The sequence below is a fragment of the Lynx rufus genome, unplaced genomic scaffold (assembly GCF_022079265.1).
Source record: "Lynx rufus isolate CCGP_SWC_20201006 ecotype Redwood Valley unplaced genomic scaffold, mLynRuf1.p SCAF_11, whole genome shotgun sequence".
In the NCBI taxonomy this organism is placed as follows: domain Eukaryota; kingdom Metazoa; phylum Chordata; class Mammalia; order Carnivora; family Felidae; genus Lynx; species Lynx rufus.
This window is the reverse complement of record NW_025814825.1, coordinates 35,547,599-35,570,876: the sequence shown is the minus strand read 5'-3', so window position 1 is coordinate 35,570,876 and position 23,278 is coordinate 35,547,599. Positions and strand designations below refer to the sequence as shown.

Below are 23,278 nucleotides of genomic sequence, written 5' to 3'. Positions count from 1 at the left end.
TCTCTGTCTCTCAATAATAAATAAATGTTAAAAAAAAAAAAAAGAAAAAGAATCCTTCTGCTAATTTCTCTGTTCTCTGGAAGCCTCTGAAACAGGACTGCAATAAGGCCCGGAGGCTTGGAGATGATAGCACGGACAGAAATTAAGAGCCATCGGCCACGACCTAGGTTGAGCTCTGGATTGTCCCTGCTGCTGAAACGGCACCACTGTACTGAGCTTCGTGCAGCAACTCTTGTTGTTAAGTTTCAAAAGTGGTGTTTTAGGGTCAATAATAAAGACAGAGGCCTAAATAGAACAGATAGTTTGGCAGCTGGCATTCTGTATGATGAGTGCAACCTGGCATAGGAACTCAGTGGCCCTGGAGCTACACTTCTTCATGGATCTTTGGGCCAAAGGCTCTTTACACAAGCAGGTTTGTGATACTTGGGGAGTAGATCTCTGTGGGTGAGATCGGTATGGGAGTGCCCTGGAGTCCACAAGCTACGTGATACCTTGTGCCAACTTCCATGCTGGGACCATGGGGCTGCTGGCATTGGGATTCACTACCGACCTCAGGAGTCACAGCCCCTGGTCCAAGTGCTCCTCCTACAGGGTGGGGTGCTTCTCTAAGGGTGGGGGAGGGCTCCCTATACAGGGGTGCTTTACCTAAAGGGAACCATGGCAACCACTTTGGGATTGACAGCTATGAAGTCTAGGTCTAGAGACAAGAGTCACACATTATCCCTTCAGAGTAATTTAAATAATGAGATACATTCTACATGAGAAATTCATTTCATGACATAATATTCTAGGTGAGGAAGGGGACAGTATTTATGAGTCTAGTAAAGGGAAAGCCAAAGTTCAAACTTGTCATTCCAGGAAACTCAACTGTCACAAAACTGGTTACCCTGCAGGTCTTCTGAAAGGTCAGAAGAATAACATTGATTTCTTTGTTCTGGGCACACAGCATACCCCTAGCCTCTATGATGAGAGAATACCTTTTGCTTTAAGATATCCACTGGTGTTTGGTGGGCTTTTAGCTTCTTATTTTTAAGGAGCACTTTCCTCCTAAGTTGGTCGGGTGAGGGAAGCATTGGGTCATCTGAGAAATCACTCTCAAACAGGAACTTAGCCACCAGTTTTTCTCCAAACACACTCTGAAAGGAATAAAGGAAAACACATGATCAGTGCCTTTTACCTACGCTTGGGTACTTCAACTAGATATTTCAGCTCAGTTGAATTGTTCTGCAAATCCTAGGAAGAGAAAGTAGGAAAGAAGTGGTGTCTCTCCTCCCCGCCAACAGTTTCTTACTGGAAGGAAGGGAGATGGCTGGAAGGTCAGAAGGAGAGGTCTAGGCCATTCCCCAGGTGGGGCCAGCTCTAACTATTTAGGAAGGTCCTTTAGGGTCTGATACACTAAAGAAAGAAAAGGAGATTCAATTAGAGGCTGTGGTTTATAGAACACAATCTGTTCCAGATGTGAGTCAGATGTCAAAAGGATAGAAACCTTGAGGTAGGTAAGGAGTGGGGATGAGGTCAAAAGATAATGGGGAGAATGTACTATACAGTCTTCTCACTAAGATTTTATGAGCATTGGCCTCTGAAGGGGAATGTGTATCTTCAAGGAGGTGGGCGGTGGGAGTAGGCACAAGACAATCCATTGGGGTGAGGGTAGAAAATACAGCAGTTTCTAATTCTAGTAAATTTTTAACTAAAAAAGAACAAAAATGAAGCTTATTAGTGTTTCATGTATCTTTGCCTCATTAGTGGAGTTGAGAAATGGGTACCACCATTTGGCAAGAGCACCTGTTCCGTCTGCACACGTTTCTTCGTAAGGTGTCTTTATCAGCTGCTACAGATATTAACATCAAACACTGAAGTAATAAACTAAACTTAAAACCAGACATACAAGTCACAGATCACAAAAATTTTAAAAACAATGAATGTCTTCAATCACATCACTCCCACTGAAAACAGTAATACATTTATTGTTAAAATTTTTGAGACCAAAAGGGATTTTGTACCATTAATAAATAATAGTATAAGAATAATTCTTTACTTCATCTTTTTATGTTATTCCCTTTCATATTCTATTCTTGTGTGTTTTATTAATGTATAAAATATGTTAATAAGTAGGATATATGTATAGTTTATGAATAAGTCAATAAGCGTACAATAGGAATACATATACTACAGTATTTTACTGATGGATACAGTCAAAAAAGTTGAGGAGGAGCCTGAGTGGATCACTAGGTTAAGTGTCTGACTCTTGGTTTTGGCTCAGGTCATGATCTCAGGGTCGTGAGACTGAGCTAGGGCTCTGCACTGGGCATGGAGCCTGATTAAGATTATCTCTCTCTCTCTCCCTCTACTCCTCCCTACCAGTCACACATGTGCATACATTCTACTTCTCTCTCTAAAAAAAAAAAAAAAAAAAGTTGAGACCATTATTCTAAATGATGGCAAAAAAAAAAAAGTCAATATGAAAAGCTAATTAGTTTTGTTGGCATAAGTATTTGGGGACATTTTCCTCTGCCCATGCCCCTCCCTCCTCCTGATAGCCTTATTTCCATAAATGCCTCAATCAATGGAGGAAGGGGGAAGTATAAAGGGAAGTATATTTGCCCCTAAATCTGTCTGCATGATAGTTTGCCTATATAAGGAAGAACCAAGTGTTATAGCAACTGTTTTGGCTGGTCTAAGCTCTTTGCCAAATTGGATCCCTCTATCTGTAGTGTTAGACACAGGAAAATTTCACTTATTTGCCCTGAGATATTTTCAGTTTACCACATACAACTGACAGGTGACATCCCAGCATCCCTGATTTGTGGGACCAGAAGCATTGGAGAGTTGGTCTCTCCTTATCTCCTAAGGCTTTCTGGAAATGGTTAGGAGACCACAGAACAATGCTTCTATCACTTCAGCTGAAAAGATGGACCATTCAAGAGAAAGTCCAAGCTCCCATGGCACCCTCATTTCTTAGGTCTGAGGGACCCTAATTGTGCTTCATGGCTGAGGTCCAGCTGTCATGTGGTCCATGGTGGCTCCATATAAAAGCAACAGTTAGAAGACAAAGGCCAAGATACCATCCTGCCTCTTAGCTTATAGCTTACCTTGAAAATTTCTGCCATTTTTCGTTGCTGAGGCAATGAGCAGTGGTTCTCAATCGATATGATGATGGGCAGGTCAGAGTTGACAAAGGCACTGCGTTCAATGGCTTCAACCACCTCCTATGGGAGCCAGAAGAGCTCATTAGAGTCCAGATGTCCTCCAGATGTATCAGAAGGCCAGTTACTTATAGCCACAGAGAGCATATAAATTGTTGTATGCAGAAAATTCTGGCCAAAATGGTTTTATTTTTTTCAAAGGTATTTTCAAATTAAGCAAGATGATAGGCAGTTTTCTGTGAACACATTAAACTGTTCATACTGAGTTTTGTTTACATACTTTATAAGGAACTTATATACTTCATTAGTATGCCAAATCTAATAAATCAGTATGTATACTGATTACATTATAGGTAAAAGGCACTGTGTTGGTTACAGCATCAAAATGATAAGGCTTAAGATACTTTTCTGTTTTCAAGGAGTTTGTAATCAATCTACTTGGGACAATAAGACATATATACATATACTCATGTGTGCATGTAAACACAGTTATCAAATCTTCCTTCTCTCAATATAGAGTACAAAAGTTTCAGGAGAGATGAATAGGAAGATGAGCTAAAGAGAAAATGCATTTTAGCTATCCGGTCTACATATAAGACAGAAATAATAGTATTCCATTCCAGCCCGGCCACAGTTCAGAGACAAATGATTTTACACAACGAAAAACACTGAATGAGGATAGTAATTGCACAATGAATGAATAAACTATCTAGAATTCGAAACAATAATCCAAGGAGCCTAGTCTTCCTGGGTGACCGACCTCCCCAAGTAGAACCAATTTTCATTACTTTGTAATATTATTTAATCATCTCCCAACACATGATGTTGGTCTTTGTCAGCAGGACACCAGGATAAATGACCTTTAATTCCTGTAGCAAGAGAAAAGCTCCTGCCTTTTATATATCATCTTAGGATGTAAAAATTGCAACAATATAATTACAAGGTAACTCATTTCAGGTCCTGGTTATTAAGCTCTGGTTGAGTGAGAACTTAATGGGAGTTCTAGATCAACTCCCAGAAAAATGGACATGTGCACATCCCATACAGTTTCGGGAAGTCTACAGACTCGGGACAAGAACCCCAACGTAAGGTGTGATTGGAAGAGTCACTCACAGAAAAGGCGCACAAAGACAGTGACTCCGTGATGGGATTTAGGGACCGTTAGGAAGCGTTACCTTGAAGGGGATCTTGGTTGTCAGCGTGTGTCCATGATAGATGATGGGCAACCCGTCGTCTCCATCCCAACAATCCAGCTCTACGCTCCTACAGCCTTGCAGGAGGACCTGTGTGATTAACGAACACATCCAGCCCGCATGAGCAAAGGGACACAGGGCCTCAGATGCAGCCTGGCATGTGCTTCTACCTATCAGTGTTCACATTCAGGACTAAAGCAGGAGGGTGTAAGATCTAAAATAAATCCTGCATTTGGGCCAAAAGCCGCAATTCATTAGGGGAGACAACAGATGATGGTGGAAAGAGTGTTTACCAGAGCTGAATACTATCAGAAGGTAAAATTTGATAGAAAAACCATAGGACTATTTTCCCAGCGACTATGGTCCCTTGAGGGACCTACACACAGTACATCCTGAAATGAGAGAGCCACGCCAGTGCTCTACCTGGGCAAATATCGGTGGAGATGAAGGGGCTATTGCTGCAGCCCAAAGGAAATGAGGCCATTGATTCTTTAATGACATGGCTAAACATTTGTACGACTGTAATCAGAATAAAATCCTCTCTGTTTAGACCCAAATTCTGCTATCAGCTAATGCCTTCACTAGGAACACATAGCACATTAAGACTAGAAGCAAGCAGTCCTCAAGGATTTGCCTTATTGTCTACAGAGGCAAATAATGCACAAACTGCCCTTTTCCATGCCCACGGCATCATCAGTAACCAATCAACATCCTTGCCCCTTAAGCTTTGGTATGTTTATCTCTCAACCTCGTCAGGAAAGTGCTTCAGGAAACACCCCGATGAATTAGAGGAGATGACACCTATTTGCCATCCCAGATGTAGAGCTGGAAGCAGAGCTCGTGACACGTGCTCAGGTTGCAGCTCTGTAATATCTGCTTGGAGCAGCCTCTTCCTCCGTAGACTCTGTTGTGAACTATCTTAAAAGATGTCCATGTATTGGAAGGGCAAAGCATACCAAGAGGCGGATGTATCTATGAATGGGCCAACTCACTGGTTTAAAACTCCATGCAACTATTTCCATGTGGTAACAATCCAGTACTGGGGAGAGTGGCCACTAGAGTTGCTGCAAGAAAACTCAGATTGTGGAATCCCTCATATATTTATATTTTTTATGACGTCTTTGCTAGATTCTTCCATTGCACAGCATGCAGCACCCAATCTTCCCAGGTGACCTATCTCCCAGGTGGAACCGATTCTGCAGCCTAAAAACTCTCAAGGCTGTAGCTTCTCCCAACACCTAAAGCATCAAGAGGCGTGTTGCTTTGGGCTGAAGATGGCTGTGTCATGTGCCAGCAGGAGCATGAGGCTGCTTCATGTCTGTGGTGAGCCACACTGGGAAGAGCGCTCACTGGCTGGCAGCAGATGAGATGGTTTTTAGCAGGCAGAGACTAAAGGTATTTATCTAAGTCTGCCTGACATTAAGACCACATACGGCTATTGTTGAAAGTGCTGCTATAAACATTGGGGTACAAGTGCCCCTATGCATCAGCACTCCTGCATCCCTTGGGTAAATTCCTAGCCTAAATGTCCATCAACTGATGAATGGATAAAGAAATTGTGGTTTATATACACAATGGAATACTACGTGGCAATGAGAAAGAATGAAACATGGCTTTTTGTAGCAACGTGGATGGAACTGGAGAGTGTTATGCTAAGTGAAATAGTCATACAGAGAAAGACAGATACCATATGGTTTCACTCTTATGTGGATCCTGAGAAACTTAACAGAAGTCCATGGGGGAGGGGAAGAAAAAAAAAAGAGAGAGGTTAGAGAGGGAGAGAGCCAAAGCATAAAAGACTTAAAAACTGAGAATAAACTGAGGGTTGATGGGGAGTGGGAGGGAGGGGAGGGTGGGTGATGGTATTGAGGAGGGCACCTGTTGGGATGAGCACTGAGTGTTGTATGGAAACCAATTTGACAATAAATTTCATATTAAAAAAAAAAAGACCACATACGGCTAGAAGAAGAAAACCAGGGCTTGAAATTCCAGGTAAGAACAGGGCATTTTCTCACTTCCGATCTGTCCCGGGGAGTAAGGTGAGGAGATAACTAGGAGGGCTGAGGGAGAGCAGAGTGCTGATAAATAAAGGATGAGGAATCTTCACACTAGGTTTAACCACCTCTCTGAGTCTAGTTGAGGGGCTTTCATGCCTCATTCAAAGGCTGTGACAATCTCTACTTGGGGTGTAACGTTAAGGAGTTAGAAAAAAATCTCTTTGAGGTGAATAGGGAAGTGAAGTAGGAATTAAAGTTAGGACACTGGCCCCTGCTCATTCATTTTCCTGGGAGATACACACACACACACACACACACACACACACACACACACACACACTTCATTTCTGTCCCCTAGAACTGGAAAAATAGATTTCAAACTCCTTTTAACCTTGGAATTCTCTGTGCAAATGGAGGGTCATATGTAAAGCACATAAAAAGAACAGGACTTCAGCTGCAGTGGGGTAGGAGGTGTAGCCTTCCTACTTTGCTGCTTCCTTATCTCAGCGTCCCCAGCTGAGGTCCCTGGACAGAGCACCTACTTTGAAAATCACTACTCTAGGGACACATCTTTATTTCAAAATAAAAGTATTTAGGGGTGCCCGGGTGGCTCAGTCGGTTAAGTGTCTGACTTTGGCTCAGGTCATGATCTCATGGTTTGTGAGTTCGAGCCCCACATGAGGTTCTCTGCTGTCAGCACAGAGCCCGCTTCGGATCCTCTGTCCCCATCTCTCTCTGCCCCTCCCCTGCTTGCACATGTGCACACACTCTCAAAAATAAACGTTTAAAGTACTTTAGATTTTTAGAGTTTGAAATACATATTCCTTAGTAGATAAGCTTTGGGACAGAATTTGACCCATGCTTGAGGAATAGCTGGACTGATCAGGAGAACGAAGGAAGCTCAGCTCTGCTGGGGTTGTGTGAACAATGACAATTTTCACACTTAAACATCCTCCCCCCCACCTCACCCCCAACCGCACACTTCTATTCCCTGAGCCTAGGTTAGCTTCCTCCTGATGAACTCTTCTTGTAGGAGGTCAGAAAACAGGCAGCATAGATGAGGAAGTTGCAGAAAATATAACAGAGACAACTGACATGCAGATCATTGAGAGTTGGTGTTTAGGTCAAACGGATGTGCTTTTTCTAGTCCAGAGACCCTTCTGAGTTTCCAAGAACACTCCCATGAATTTAAGTGTGTAGGGACAGTGCCCATAGTCTTTGCAGATTTTTGTTCCTTAAGTTGGTTACCATAGGGATGGATTGATTATCTAACAAATTGCAAATGAAAATAAACAATATTTTGGGAATAACTTCATAGAAAGCTGTATTTTCTATTATGCTTTCCTACTACATTGTATTGATTTATTTAGCATTTAGTGAAACGATCAGATAATTTTCCCATGGGAAAATCTAATTATAGTAGGAGTAGGTCAGACTAACTAGGATTTAAAAGCTATGAGTCTCAAACAAATACTTTTTTTTTTTTTTTTTTGGTGCCTAGAAAAAAGGTTAAGTATAGATATGAGGGAGAAAGAAAACAAAAAGAAATAGACAAAACGACAGCGTGTATAGGCAGTTTTCCCACACATCATGTTTCCTCACATTTCACACATAATAGTTTGTAAGTTCTTCAAAGGAGTCAGAAGTCAGATTTTTTGTGACTTATAGCAATTATAGCAATAATGGAAATCCCATGTCATGTGGAATTCTGTACCTGGCTGTAGAGTTCTACTGAGGACTCTCCTTTGAGCTGGTGGCCTGTGAGGTAGGTATTGTGTGAAGATTCAATGTAATAGTAGGAGAGGGGCAGCTGTAGTTCTTTAATGTTTTCCTGTGACTCATCATTTTTGGAGGCGAAATTATCTTTATCCATCAGAAACCTAGAGGAAACAAATTTTCTTAGGACTGCGTGGGAAAAATATGTATTCTTAGATGATGGGCAACAGATACTTTAAAGGTTACCTTGCAAATCCTTCAAATGACAGTAGGCCCTGATGACACATACTAACGCTAGGCTCGAACTTCTGCAAGGGACACAAAAAGAGTGTTATTTAGGTAAAGGAAACTAAGGGGAAAAAACCCACCACGTCATTTTTAAAAGATGTTCTGTTTTCATCAGGAAACATCTAAGCCAAATATTTGAACTAATATAGTTATGTAACGGTAAGAGGTAGTTTTTTAGTCCCAAAGAAAACATTTATTATATGTGCGTTTATTATACAAAGCATATTTATTTAAAAGAAAAAAGGAGAGTGAGGGAAAAGAATACAGTTCATATGAAAACAAATGGTTACCGGCATATCCAGGTGAAAATGGGGATAATAATAGCAGCTTCCAGCAGGGCTGGTGAGAGGTGAAATGAGATGATTCCCAGAGAACACTTAGTACAGCGCTTGTACTCAACAACAGCGTAACGAGCACCCAACCATGTGATCATCATCTTAATGTCGCTAGCATTTCTGGTGATCAACTGCTGAACAGTGAATCCACTGATTCCCCATCGGTTGACAGGGAGGCTGAAAACTTAGACTTGATCCTGCAGCATGTGACGCAGCCATCATGAGTGTGTCACTCCATGTCCTACCACCCTCTAGTGGAAGCCATCATCATATCTTGCCAGGTTACTGTGACAACTTCCCACCTGGTCTCTCTGCTTCCACTCCATCCCCAACACAGTTCATTTTCCAATGGGGCCAGAGTGACCTCTTGAGAACATAAATCAAATTATGTTAGTCCCCTGCTCAAAAATTTCCAACAGCTTCCTATGTCACACGGACTAAAGTCAAACTCCTCACCATGGCCTAAAATGCCTAGATGATTCAGCCCCTGCCTACCCATCTGGAATCACGTCTACCATTGTGCCTCTGGCTTATGTGGCTCCCACTTCATCAGCCTTTTTGTTGTCTCGCTCCTGTCTCAGTCTTTGAGCTTGTTCCTGCTGGTCTGGAATGTTCTTTTTGCAGACCTTCACATGGTTTATTGATTCAGGGCTCAGCTCCACTCTCACCTCCTCAGGGTGGCCTGTGCTTACTCCTCTCAGCCTTCTGCATCACTGCATCCCCTTACTCTGCTTGATTTTTTCAGAACCCATGAATACCTAAAAGTACATTCTCTCTGTATTTGTTTATTGTCTGCCTCATCCACTAGGTGAAGGCCAGAATGTGGTCCTATTTACTACTATATTCCCAGGTCCAGGAACAGAGCCATAGTAGGAGCTAATAAATATTCATGAAATGATCAAAGAAGTTGAAAACCTAGTCTACTAATTTTATTACATGCCAGAACAACAAGAAGGTATCATGTACTGATTCCTTGTAAGAGTCACTGAGAGAAGGCTTGAGATCTATGATACTTATACGTTAAATAAGGACACTTATATATATACATATATATATATGTATATATATAAATGTCCATATTATATATATATATATGTATGTATATATATATATATATATATATATATATATATATATATACATGGTATTAAATCAAGCCCCTCTGTTTCTGTCCCAGACTAGAAGGCTTTGGAAAGAAGTATAGACACAGTATGTTTAACAGAAAATAATTAGAATAGTCAGAGGCTCTACCCAGATGTGCATATGAAATGGGTACAAACCTGGATGATGCTGAGGATTTCATCATAAGTGCAGTGTTCTCCTTGGCAGTTCACTAGGAAGTCATTGAGCTGGAGGATGCCAACCCCAAACACGCCCAAGGATGTGCTCTCGACCCCAGTGCCGTTTGTCACGATACTTGCAGCAGCAATGGCATCAGATATCTGCCTCTGGTTGTCTGACAGCTGCTGTTTACTCTTAATGAACAACCCCAAATCCGAGACGTTTCTGGTCAATAAATCTGAAACAGAACCACCCACAGAACATGGACAAGTTAGCCAGAATCTTTCACAAAGTTCATTTTGGAGATAATGGCATTGTGGAATTGGTAAGCTGCAGAAACTCTTCACTGATCTGTCTAAACAGGCCATCAAACTCCATGCCTACCCCTGGCTTCACATAGTTGAAGGAACAACAAATGAATCAATGAATAAATAAAAGAAACTAAGAGAGAACGAGGTCAATGATCTTGAAAGCCCATGAGCTCAAGGTTTTAGATGAGAACTAAATGTACATGCAATTGGGGACTTCAGGCTGAATTTGAACTTTGGTTTTTGAGGATAACTGCAGTTTTGCTTTTAGAGACAATGAAGGTGTACCCTTAAAATTACAGTTGTTTTGTACTTCCGGAATGTAATTGTAAGCATTTGTGTGCAGGTTTCAGGGTGAAAATAAGTTTTCAACTGATGTGGAATTGAAACTGATCAATGAAACTGATTGTATGCTAAGAGTATGTTAAGTTTTGTAAGAAACTGCCAAACTCTTTTCCAAAGTGGCTGTGCCATTTTACCTTTTGACCAGCAATGTTCCACATTGGCACCACATTTATGGCCAGTTATTTTATTTAATTCTTGCCACTTTGGAAGAGAAGCTGGCAGTTCCTAAACACAGGCTTACCCATACGATTTAGCAACTGCGTTCCCAGGCTTTTCCCCAAAGGAGTCGAAAACTTATGTCCACACAAAAACATGCACACAGATATTTATAGTAGCTTCATTCATAATTGCTAAAACTTTGAAGCAACCAAGATATCCCTCAAAAGGTGAATGGATAAACAGTGGTACACCCATGCAGTGGAGTATTATTCAGTGACAAAAAGAAATGAGCTATTGAGCTGTGAAAAAACATCGGGGAACCTTAAATACATACTGCTAAGAGAAAGAAGCCAATCTGAAAAGACCACATACAAACTGTATGATTCCACCTATATAACATTCTGGAAAAGAAAGAACTATGGAGACAGTAAAAAGGGGTTCAGAGGGAAGGTGGGAAGAATGAAAAGGTGGGGAACAGGGGATTTTTAAGACATTGAAAGTATTGCGTATGATACTGTAATGGTAGATCCATGTGCTTATACTTCTGTCAAAGCCCATAGCATGTACCACACAGTGAACACTCAACTGTGGACTTCAGTCGTTAATACCATGTCAATATCAGCTCAACTGTCACATACCACACTAATACAAGATATTAATAATAGGAAAAACAGTGTATGTTGGGGAGGGGAGAGTATGGTTGACCCTTAAACAACATGGGTTTGAACTATGTGGGTCCACGTGTATGCAGAGCTTTTCGATAAACACAGTATAATACTGTAAATGTATTTTCCTTATAATTTTCTTAATAATAATGTCTTTTCTCTAGCTTACTTTATTATAAGAATATAACACATGATACACACACAAAATATGGATTAATCAACTGTTATTGCTATCATTAAGGCTTTTGGTCAAGAGCAGGCTATTAAGTTTGGGGGAGACAAAGGTTAACCCTTTGGATTTTTGACTGCATGGGGGATCCGCATCCCTAACCCTTGCTTTGCTCCAGGGTGAACTGTATACGGGAACTCTCTGTACTTTACAATCATTTTTCTGTAAGCCTAAAACTGCTCTAAAAAATAATGTCTGTTAATTTTTGGGCGCCTGCGTGACTTAGTCGGTTAAGCGTCTGACTTTGGCTGAGGTCATTATCTCATGGCTCGTGAGTTCGAGCCCCGCATCGAGCTTTGTGCTGACAGCTCAGAGCCTGGAGCCTTCTTTGGATTCTGTGTCTCCCTCTCTCTCTCTCTGCCCCTCCCCTGCTCACACTCTGTCTCTGTCTCTCAAAAATAAATAAACATAAGCAAATTTTTTTAAAAGATTTTTTTTTTAACAGGTACAACTACTTGACTAATCCATAGTTATGCACATTTTATGACTAAAGTAGAAAAGGTGAATTTTCTTAGCTGAGGACAATGTAAGTTTTTAAGTAATAAAAAAGCAACTGAAAGAGGGCAGTTTCTCTTGTTTCTGCTTTTTTGTGTTTCTAGTTGTCAGCAAGAACAGAAGAGAAAAATAGTAGGCTGACAATGCATCAGTGGTGATGACAGAATAGGGTTTTTGATGTGGTTGGTGACGGTGGTAGTGGTGAGTGGGACAGAGGAGGCAGACATCTTGGTTTACCCACTAGGACAAGTGCCCTAGATGTTCAGCAGGAGTGCTCTTCTCGGGTCACTAAAGACTCCTCTTGTCAACGGACAGACACCCTCACCCTGGGGTTGAGCACCGTCGGCCTGCAGGCAGGGAGGATATGGGTGGTGCGCCACACACCTAGTGGACGTTGGACACGGGTGGGAGAGGGTTTTCCGTTGTCAGAATGACTGGAAGACTCTATTGATTAAATATCCTGGAATGCATAAACAGACTCAGACCATGATGCATTTCCTTGCTGAAAATGCCGGTAGCACCTACCCCCCCAGACACCTTGAAACAATCCTCAAAGCGTTTCATCATGCCGCAGGGAACAGCACGCCATGTGGAACGGGCCGAGGGTTCGTGTGACTGGACCTCTCATCTTCGTTTTTAGATAGAAAGGCCTCAACGGGAAATATAAAACCGTTCCACAAACCTAGGTCAGGCTGAAGATCGCTGGTGTTTTCGTCAATTGTTAGGTTGGTGTAGAGTGGCACCGACTCGGAGCCGGCTCGGTTGCAGGGCACGGCGTAGACGTCGAAGAGGTCCTTCAGGTCCTTGCGGCTCCTCACGCTGGGCGGGGAGTGGAAAACACTCACGTTTAGTATTGTTACAAAGATGGGGGGCTGAGGAAGGGCAGGAAGACAGCATGCCGTACCTGAATGATTTGAACAGCTCAACGAATTCAACAAAGCTCATGTTACTGTCTGAAACCATGAAGCTCTGGAAACCTTTCATTCCGCCTTTGATCCGCCCGTGCCAGCTGCTGCTGCTCCAAGCACTGCAACAAAGACATGGCCTTAACAGGCATGGCCACTGTGCCCCAGGGACGTCCTCTGACGGCGCATGAGCAAAGACATGGACCGCAGGCCATTCAGGATTGAGGCTGTTTTCCAGACCCTCTTTTCACTTCTCTCAAAACTAATCTATAGTGTGTCAGAGCAAACACCTCATTCAGTGAAACCGTGTCATGTTCACAGCCTACTCAATAGGGCCACGAGGCTAAGGGTAATGTTCCTCTACTAACTAACACAGTTCTTTGGAATCACAGGTCGATGGGGGGAAAAAACTTAAATTCAATGTTTCTGAAGTATTATTTTTTTTTCCAAAAGTGCCCCAAATTACTCAAGTATAACCTATGGGAAATTATGCATGTTCTTTCCTATATTCTAAATTATAGAAACACATTGGAGAAGAAAGTCCGTATCAGTGTCTTCTCTTTTTCCTTTCTTCACCAGTTATTAGATGAAAACAAGGAAGGACTTTTAATATTAATGGAAAATGTGAGTCACAAAAATATTAAGAATGGAAAGAAGCCAACTCTGCCTAGAATATATCTGCACCTGCCAAGGCTGTATATTCGATATAAAAATACCAGTCACTCGGTCAAAACCTCACTCTAGCTGTTTCACAACATTTTTATTTTCTATACTGGTTCCCTGACAAGATAATTTAAGAAATATTTTGGCTGGTTTTTAGTCAAATAAATAAACAGTATCTTCCTTTTTTTCATTTTTGTTTTTTGTGCTTTATTTTATTGTTTTGACTTTTTGAAATGTTTCAAATATGTAAGTACAGAGAAGATTGTAACGAACAGCCAGTTTATCCTCAATCTTGCTAACAGTGTTTGTTCATGGAAAATTATTTTGCATTGACATCTGAAGGTCACCTCTATACATGGACGAAAATTACAAAAGGATGGATTTACAGTCCTTTGTAGGCATAGGTTGTTGATCCCCCGTGGTGTTGGAAACAAGAGGGTGGAGGTTCAGGAAGATGAAAAAGGTTGGATAAGGTGGCTTATCATTTGCCACTGTCTGCAGGAACCTTTAGGAAACTCTGTCCACTGTCTCCCTTTCTAAGGCTCAGCCTTGCCTTCTCCTTGAACAGCATTCGGGGTGATTTTTCTTCCTTGCCTTCTCTTTTCTTTCTGTTGTAGTTTACTCGGTGGGCACTGACTCCTGTCTTCTTGTGGGAGGGCTCTGTGATCTTGTATCTAGCATATTAGTTCTACCTCTTTGGAAAGATTTTCCTCCCTTACTCTGGCCTTCCCTTTCCTGCTCCTGAGTGATTGAAATAAAGGAGAAGCCACTCAATCTAAGTTCTCTGGCTCTTTTATTCACCCAGGATACTGTGCAGGCTGAAATAGCACGTACAGAATTCTGATTCTTTGTAGCTCTTAATATTGCTACAAACCTAAGCTGACAGAAAAGTTGCAAGAGGGTACAAAGAATTCCCATGTACCTTTGACCCAGTTTCACCGAGTATAGAAATCTGAATGTATAAGGCATAAATTATGTTCATTATTCACATTGTAAAAGAATGCTTCCCTTTAAAAGATGATTTACTACATGTAGGGTTCTTATCAGTAGCAAACTTCCTTGAGAGCGTCAGAAAGAGAGAAAGTGTGTGTGTATAATGTTTCCAAAGCCAGTGTCTACACAGATCCATTTCCTCCTCCAATCCCTCTGATAAAGTAAAGAGTGCCTATTTTATCTTGGTTCTGTCTGAACCTCTGAATTTCTTAAACTTTTTGAGGGGTCGAGGGAGATGGTGTGGCATTCTAATTCCTTTGGAAAGCTTTCATGTTAATATTATTTCTTCTGAGAGGGTAGATGTTTCAAATCTGTAATTTACATGGACTTTATAAGTAATTTACTATAATACCAGCTTTAGAATTATACCTAGCATATCCAATTTGCTCTAATACATTCATTTCTACAGACATGTATCTTATGTATAAGATGGTATAAAATATATTTCACCTATCAGCAAAGGGTAAAGTAGCTTCTATTAACACTTAATTTATTCCTCAGAATAGTGCTATCCAATAGAAGTTTTGGCAATGAAACAAGTGTTCTATATCTGCACTGTTCAGTATTGTAGTCACTGGCCACTTGTAGCTATGGAACACTTTTAATGTGCATAGTGTGACTGAGGAACTGAATTTTAAATTTTATTTAATTTTAATATATTTAAAATTGAATTTAAATAGCTATTATTATCCCCCCAGCCCCCACCCCACCATGGCCAGTGGCTACCATATTCAACAAAGCAACTTTAGAAAATCAGAGATCAGGTTTTGTTAGTGGTATGACCTTTGAAGGATTAGTCTAATAATTAGGAGTAATTATAGTAATATGAGAAGGTAGGAGTGCAAAATCAGGGAAATTGGAAGTATTTAAAAATTGTGGGTTTTTCAGTTTTCAATGTAATCGTTAACTCAAAATTAGAGAGAGGCTTTCCACAGAGCACTGGAAGATGCCCTTTGACATAACTTGAATGATATGAAGGGTCCTTCTGTTTTATCATGTTAAGGCCCCACCTGGACGGGCTCTTGTTTGAAGAAGACAGCACAGGGGAAGACACTGGCCTGTTGGGAGATGATGTCCCGGCAGACAAGTTAGGGGACCCAGCCGTGGTCAAAGAGTGGGCTCTTCTGGAAGGCAGAGTGTTAGGAGGGCTCATGATGGCATTTGCCTCTGTGAGAGAGAAAGACAGAAACGAGACAATGACACCAGTTATCCTTTCCCTAGAGATCAAAGAAAAACCAAAGATGCTTCTGAATGTCTGAGCGAATCAATTTATGCAGGCAATCTCTATACAAGAAACATCAAAATATTCTGATGAATGGACTAACGTGGTGGGTTCTCAACCTTGGCTGCGTATTAGAATCATTTGGGGAACTTAAAAATATAGAGATGTTAGGGTCCCAGCCAGAGGGTGCTGGAATCAGTTTGGCTGGGGTGTGGCCAGGGGCATCCAGATATTTTATTTATTTATTTATTTATTTATTTATTTATTTATTTATTTCCTTTTAATGTTTATTTATTTTTGAGAGACAGAGACAGAGCAGGGGAGGGGCAGAGAGAGGGAGACACAGAATCCAAAACAGGCTCCAGGCTCTGAGCTATAAGTACAGAGCCCAAGGTGGGGTTTGAACCCACAAATGGTGAGATTATGACCTGAGCTGAAGTCAGATGCTTGACTGAGACACCCAGGCACCCCCAGATATTTATTTATTTATTTATTTATTTATTTATTTATTTATTTATTTATTTTATATTATTTTTTAAAATTTAAATCCAAGTTAGTTAACATGTAGTGTAATAATGATTTCAGTAATATAATTTAGTGATTCATCACTTACATATAACACCCAGTTCTCACCCTAACAAGTGTCCTCATTAATGTCTCTCACCCATTTAGCCCATTCCCCCACCAACACCCCTCCAGCAACCCTCGGTTTGTTCTCTGTATTTAAGAGTCTCTTATGGTTTGCCTACCTCTCTGTTTCTATCTTATTTTTCCTTCCCTTCCCCTATGTTCATCTGTCCTATTTCTTAAATTCCACATGTGAGTGAAATCGTATATTTGTCTTTCTCTGACTGAATTATTTCACTTAGCATAATACACTCTAGTTCCATTCATGTTGTTGCAATGGCAAGAGTTCATTCTTTCTGATTGCCGAGTACTATTCCATTGTGTATATATACCACATCTTGTTTATCCATTCATCAGCTGATAGACATTTAAGCTCTTTCCATACATTGGCTATTGTCAATAGTGCCGTTATAAACATTGGGGTGAATGTGCCCCTTCAAAACAGCACACCTGTATCCTTTGGATAAATACCTAACAGTGCAATTGCTGGGTTGTAGGGTAGTTCTATTTTTAATTTTTTGAGGAACCTCCATATTGTTTTGCAGAGTTTTGCTGCACCAGTTTGCATTCCCACCAGCAGTGCAAAAGGGTTCCTCTTTCTCTGCATCCTCGCCAACATCTGTCGTTACCTGAGTTAATTTTAGCCATTCTGACTGGTGTGAGGTGGTATCTCATTGTGGTTTTGATTTGTATTTCCCTGATGATGAGTGTTGTTGAGCATTTTTTCATGTCCATCTGGATGTCTTCTTTGGAAAAGTGTATATTTATGTCTTTTGCCCATTTCTTCACTGGATTATTTGTTTTTGGGGTGTTGAGTTTGATAAGTTCTTTATAGATTTTGGATACTAACCCCTTATCTGCTATGTCATTTGCAAATATATTCTCCCATTTGGTCAGTTGCCTTTTAGTTTTGCTGATTATTTCCTCTGCTGTGCAGAAGCCTTTGTCTTGATGAGGTCCCAATATTTTATTTTTGCTTGTGTTTCCTTTGCCTCCAGAGACACGTCAAGAAGTTGCTGCAGCTGAGGTCAAAGAGGTTGTTGCCTGTTTCTCCTCTGGGATTTTGATGGTTTCCTGTCTCACGTTTAGGTTTTTCATCCATTTTGAGTTTCTTTTTGTGTATGGTGTAAGAAAGTGGTGCAGGTTCATTTTTCTGCATGTCACTGTCCAGTTTTCCCAGCACCATACTAAAGAGACTGTCTTTTTTCCATTGGATGTTCTTTTCTGCTTTGTCAAAGGTTAGTTGACCATATGTTTGTGGGTCCATTTCTGGGTTCTCTATTCTGTTCCATTGATCTGAGTGTCTTTTTTTGTGCTGGTACCATACTGTCTTGATGATTACAGCTTTGTAATGTAGCTTGAAGTCTGGGATTGTGATGCCTCCAGCTTAGTTTTCTTTTTCAGGATTGCTATGGCTATTCAGGGTCTTTTCTGGTTCCACACAAATTTTAGGATTGTTTGTTCTAGCTCTGTGAAGAATGCTCGTGTTATTTTGATAGGGATTGCACCGAATGTGTAGATTGCTTTGGGTAGTATTGACATCTTAATAGTATTTGTTCTTTCAATCCATGAGCATGAACTGTTTTTCCATTTGTGTGTGTGTGTGTGTGTGTGTGTGTGTGTGTCTCCAATTTCTTTCATAAGCTTTCTTTTCAGTGTATAGATTTTTCACTTCTTTGGTTAGATTTATTCCTAGGTATTTAGTGGTTTGCCCCCAGACGTTAAAAAAAAAAAAAAATCTCAGTCACGTTTGAGAATCAGTGGTCTAATCCTCCACCTTGTATTTTATATATCTCTCATCCCCTGTCTATAAGGCCTAGTTAATTAATGATAATCTTCTTTGAAGTACACTGTACTTGCTGAAATACCCCTTGGGTTCCATCATCTAGTTAAATACAAAGGTAAGTATATTTAACAAGACAAAGAGTTTTGTTAAGAATGCACACAAGACTTAAATCATAATTGAAAACCAAATGCATATTTTTCCCTGTAAAATAAAACATCTCTAATGTCAATATGTGGCTTTACCTGATTCTTCTTGTTCATTCATGTCTTGAGGGTCAGAACCACTCCGGCTGCGACACTCTCTGTGCATTTTGGCTTTTCGGGTGGCCATCTCATCGTCGGCTGCCTCTCCGCTCTCACCCTGGGAACACACACATGTCGATACCTCTCATTCTGTGTTTCTCTCCCTCCTGGCACTGCTTTAGCTCAGGTGCGTCCCTATTTTCTGACTGCCTTCAATATCCCTGGCCCCAAATCAGTATGGACCCCTGTGAAGGCTGACCAAGTATTCTCACATTACACTATCCCACTTGTTTTTGCTATATAGCAGCACTCGGAGGTGGAGGGGGAGGGCACAGGGAGGGCTGATAAGAGCAGGCAAAGGACCCCTGGAATCACAGAGACCAAATTATGGAGCAGACAAAGCTCGGCTTAGGCATCAACAGCCTCTAATATGCAAAGAGTGGGACTTTTTCTAGATAACCATGGAGAAAATATATTATTGTGTTATAGTGATAACATATATATAGTATAATATATAATATATAGTGGTAACTAACCGAATATTTTCTGCCACGGTAAAAACCATAAAGCCTACCAACTTTTTTTCTTTTTAAAGCTTTTGGGGAGCCTGAAGATTTGTTCCTTTCTGATAGTCATGGCTGTATATCAAGTTTATAAGACCAATACTTCTTTTTTTAAAAAATTTTTAAATGTTTATTTATTTTTGAGACAGAGAGAGACAGAGCATGAGTGAGGGAGTGGCAGAGAGAGAGGGAGACACAGAATGTGAAGCAGGCTCCAGGCTCTGAGCTGTCAGCACAGAGCCTGACGTGGGGCTCGAACTCGTCAACTACGAGATCATGACCTGAGCCGAAGTTGGACGCTCAACTGACTGAGCCACCCAGGTGCCCCCTTCTTCTTTTTTTTTAAAGGTCTATTTATTTATTTTCAGAGAGAGAGAGAGATAGAGAGAGAGAGTGCAGGGGAGGGGTAGAGAGGGAGAGACAGAGAATCCCAAACAGGCTTGGCACCATCAGTGTAGAACCTGATTTGGGGCTCAAATCCATGAACCATGAGATCATGACCTGAGCCAAGATCAAGAGTCAGACACTTAACTGGCTGAGTCACCCAAGTGCCCCCGTAAAGCCTACCATCTTAACCACTTTTAAGTCTACAGTAGTGTTAACTCTACGTGCCTTATTGTGCAACAGATCTCTAGAACTTTTTCCTCCTACAAAACTGAAACTCTATATGCAATCAAAAAGAACTCCCCCTATAGCACCCCCTCCCCGTCCCTGTCCCCTGGCAACCACCATTCTACTTTCTGTTTCTAAGAGTTTGACCACTCTAGGTACCTCATAGAAGTGGAATCATGCAGCATTTGTCCTTTTGCAACTGGCTTATTTCACTTAGGATAATGTCGTCAAGGTTCAGCTACACTGTAGTATGACAGGATTTCCTTCTTTTTTTGAAAGCCTGAACACCATTCCATTATATGTATACATCACCTTTTCATTCATGGATGGACATTCAAATTGCTTCTCTTGACAATTAAATTAGTTTCTACATTTAGCATTTTGGCCTTGTAAGACCTTCATAACCTGATCCCTGGTCTTTTTAGCCTTTGCTTACCCACCACAGAGCCTGTGTTCCAGCTGGGAGCAGGAACCTGGAACTACATGTGCTTCCCTGAACAAGCCAAGTCTTTTCATGCCTCCCTGCTGCCTCCTCTGCCAGAAATGCTTTCCCCTGTGTTGTCTAACAAATCCTATACACCCTTCATGACCCATCTGTCCGCTTCCCTACGAAGCCTGTTCTGCCTGCGTCCTAGCCCTAAATCTTCCTTCTCTCTCCTCCCAGAGCACTTTGTGGATAGCTTGATAATGACTCTTACTGAATACTCATTGTTTGTGGCCCCTGACTTTTTCCTGGTGCTGACTCCATTCTTAACAAGGGGCCTGGCACCAGGAGATGCTCAGTAAGCCCTGAGCGTCTTGTCCCCAACCCAAATGATCTAAGGTAGTTTCTGGCGACATAGACCATAAATGGTGCTGGATGATTGGGTTTGGTGCTTGATAAACAAGTAACACTCTACCCTTATAAGGATTTTCTTCTTTTTCTTGGTAGTGCTTATGCCCAAGGTGTTGTTTCTCTGCACATTGGGCTTCTCGGCACTCTTTGCTGATGTCCCGGGGCTGGGGTTTCGTGTACTCCACCGCCTGCCACCAAACAACTCCACGGCGTGAGCCAAAGTTGGGCCTTCGTACCGTCCATCTTCCTGTAAAAGAATCACATTCTGAACACTTAAAGGAACAGCAAGCAATGGGGAAGTATATATATGAATGGCTTCTAGTAAATTCCCAGAGGTGGAGGAGCACAGGCAGTTTCTGAAGACTAGTGATCTGGCCACCCAAGTGGTTCTGTTTTCTAACCATCAGGACTCTCTGTTGGGAATTTCATCATATCCTCTGTTGTCCTGGTCACATCCCTGCTGAGTTCCAGTAAGTGATGTGCTTCAAGGGGGCCACATTCAAGTGGGATTAAAAAAACTTCTCCTTCCCAGTTTCAGAGGTTACATTCCAGAATGTAGGAACATTCACGAAGATGCATTTTGCATTTTAGGGCTCTGGAGGACTTAAGAGGTGTGTGTGTGTGTGTGTGAATCTACTTAAATAAAACCAAGTTCTATTTGTATTGCATCATTCCAGGTTTTGTTTTTTCTAGTTTGATGGTTGGGACAGTTTGATTTGAAATATAGAGTATGTGGCATATGTGAAATTTACTTTGGAGGGCTCTGGGGAGATAACCACAGAGAAAATATATTATTAAATAGTTGGTGCACACCTGAAAGTAATGTAACATCATGTATCAATTATTATACTTCAGTAAAATAAATATAAATAAATAAATAAAATAGTTGGGCTGCTGTCCTCTTGAGTGACTGATACCCAAGACTAGAGAGCCCAGGGGACTCTACATCACTCATATTATGATGCTACGAGCAGTGAAAAGATACTTAAGGGGCATGCAATGCTTTGCAATAGCTCCTTCTCATAAGATAACACCATGCAAATGAGCTGAGTAGCAGCAGAGATTAATTAACTAAATAATGGTCAACAATTCTCTCTGTAAGTAAGGAGGCTCAGTGAATAAAACTACAAACAGTCACATATGAATTAAAGACAATATGGATGATATTTCACAGGTTGTATAAAATAGACATTTCAGAATTAATTTCCATATACTGTTTTTACTTTCCACAAACTTTTAAGGCCAGCCCTCCTTTGCAATTCCAAAGAAGTTCTTGTGAATACATTTTGCTTTGTTGTAGACACTATGTAAATAACAAAGTCTTTGTGTGTGTGCTTGCTCCTTTACCCTAACATTCAATAACTATTTGATTTGATGACTTGAGTTGTGACCTCCCACTTCCTGCATCCTGTTGGATCCCAGGATGCTGAGTAACTTGAATGCTTAACGTGGGATATCTTTTGGTGATCTCTCATGGTGGATATCTGGGATTTATGCCTGTCCATTAATCATTTCTCTTTTCTCTGACCATACCCCAGTTTTACTTTATCTCTTTTCCTCTGGATACAGTCTTGAATCTATGAAAAGGTGAAACATCCTCCCTTGACCAATGGTTGGCATAAGATCCAAATAAGCCAATCAGAATCTCCCTCCCTGGACAATGAATCTTGAATACAGTGATACTGAGAATGAAAATGGCTGGAGATCATTGTTTCTTGTTGCAGTCCTGCTCAAGATAGTCCCTGTGAATAAGCCACTACAATTAACTTCAAAGTGGAATAAACATTTCATGACACAGTTTCATAAATAAATTTTACCTACGTTATTGAATTAACTACGTAATCCTTTGTAGAAGTTTTATCTTTTTTATTTATGGGTTTTAACTAACACATCTTTAAAAATTTAATAGACTCCTTCCTTAAAATGTAAAACTTCTGCCCTGGGAAAGACATTGTCAAGAGAATTAGAAGACAAGTCACAGATTGGGAGAAAATGTTTGCAAAAGAAACATCTGATAAAGAATGGTTATCCAGGGGAGCCTGGGTGGCTCAGTCGGTTAAGCGTCCGACTCTTGATTTTGGCTCAGGTCATGATCTCATGGTTTGTTGGTTCGAGCCCCGCATCAGGCTCTGTGCTGACAATGTGGAACCTGCCTGAGATTCTCTCTCTCTTCCTCTTTGTTCCTCCCCACTTGTGCTCTCTCTCTCACTCTCAAAATAAATAAATAAACTTTAAAAAATGGCTATCCCAAATACACAGTGAGAACTTAAAACTCAACAATAAGAAAACAAATAACCCAATGAAAAAATAGTCCAAAGACCTCAACAGACACCTCACCAAAGAAGAGATGAAGATGGCAAATAAACACATGAAAAGATATTCCACATCATGTATCATCAGGAAACTGCAAATTAAAATGAGACACCACTCCACACCTGGCCAAACTCCCGAACACTGACCACACCAAATGCTGGTGGGGATGTGGAGTAACAGGAACAAGAATTCATTCTACTGAGAATGCAACATGGCATAGTCACTTCGGAAGGCAGTGCAGCAGCACCTTACAAAAGTAAACATTCTCTTAAGATACACTCCAGCAATCACGCTCCTTGGTATTTACCCAAAACAGTTGAAAACTTCAGTCCACACAGAAACCTGAACATGAATATTTAC

The 23,278-nt window shown here is 40.9% G+C and overlaps 1 protein-coding gene across 1 annotated transcript in view; it reads right to left on the bottom strand.

Moving 5' to 3' along the window:
• PLCE1 (phospholipase C epsilon 1) overlaps nucleotides 1–23,278 on the bottom strand; it is a 321,538-nt gene that overhangs the window by 53,704 nt on the left and 244,556 nt on the right. Inside the window, exons 9-19 of the mRNA XM_047072225.1 lie at nucleotides 20,670–20,852; nucleotides 18,596–18,713; nucleotides 15,729–15,885; nucleotides 13,062–13,184; nucleotides 12,840–12,976; nucleotides 9,956–10,194; nucleotides 8,299–8,360; nucleotides 8,051–8,216; nucleotides 4,322–4,429; nucleotides 3,093–3,209; nucleotides 978–1,136 (exon numbers count right to left, since the gene is read on the bottom strand). Coding sequence (XP_046928181.1) covers nucleotides 978–1,136; nucleotides 3,093–3,209; nucleotides 4,322–4,429; nucleotides 8,051–8,216; nucleotides 8,299–8,360; nucleotides 9,956–10,194; nucleotides 12,840–12,976; nucleotides 13,062–13,184; nucleotides 15,729–15,885; nucleotides 18,596–18,713; nucleotides 20,670–20,852 — 1,569 coding nt within the window. The remainder of the gene's footprint in view (nucleotides 1–977; nucleotides 1,137–3,092; nucleotides 3,210–4,321; nucleotides 4,430–8,050; nucleotides 8,217–8,298; nucleotides 8,361–9,955; nucleotides 10,195–12,839; nucleotides 12,977–13,061; nucleotides 13,185–15,728; nucleotides 15,886–18,595; nucleotides 18,714–20,669; nucleotides 20,853–23,278) is intronic.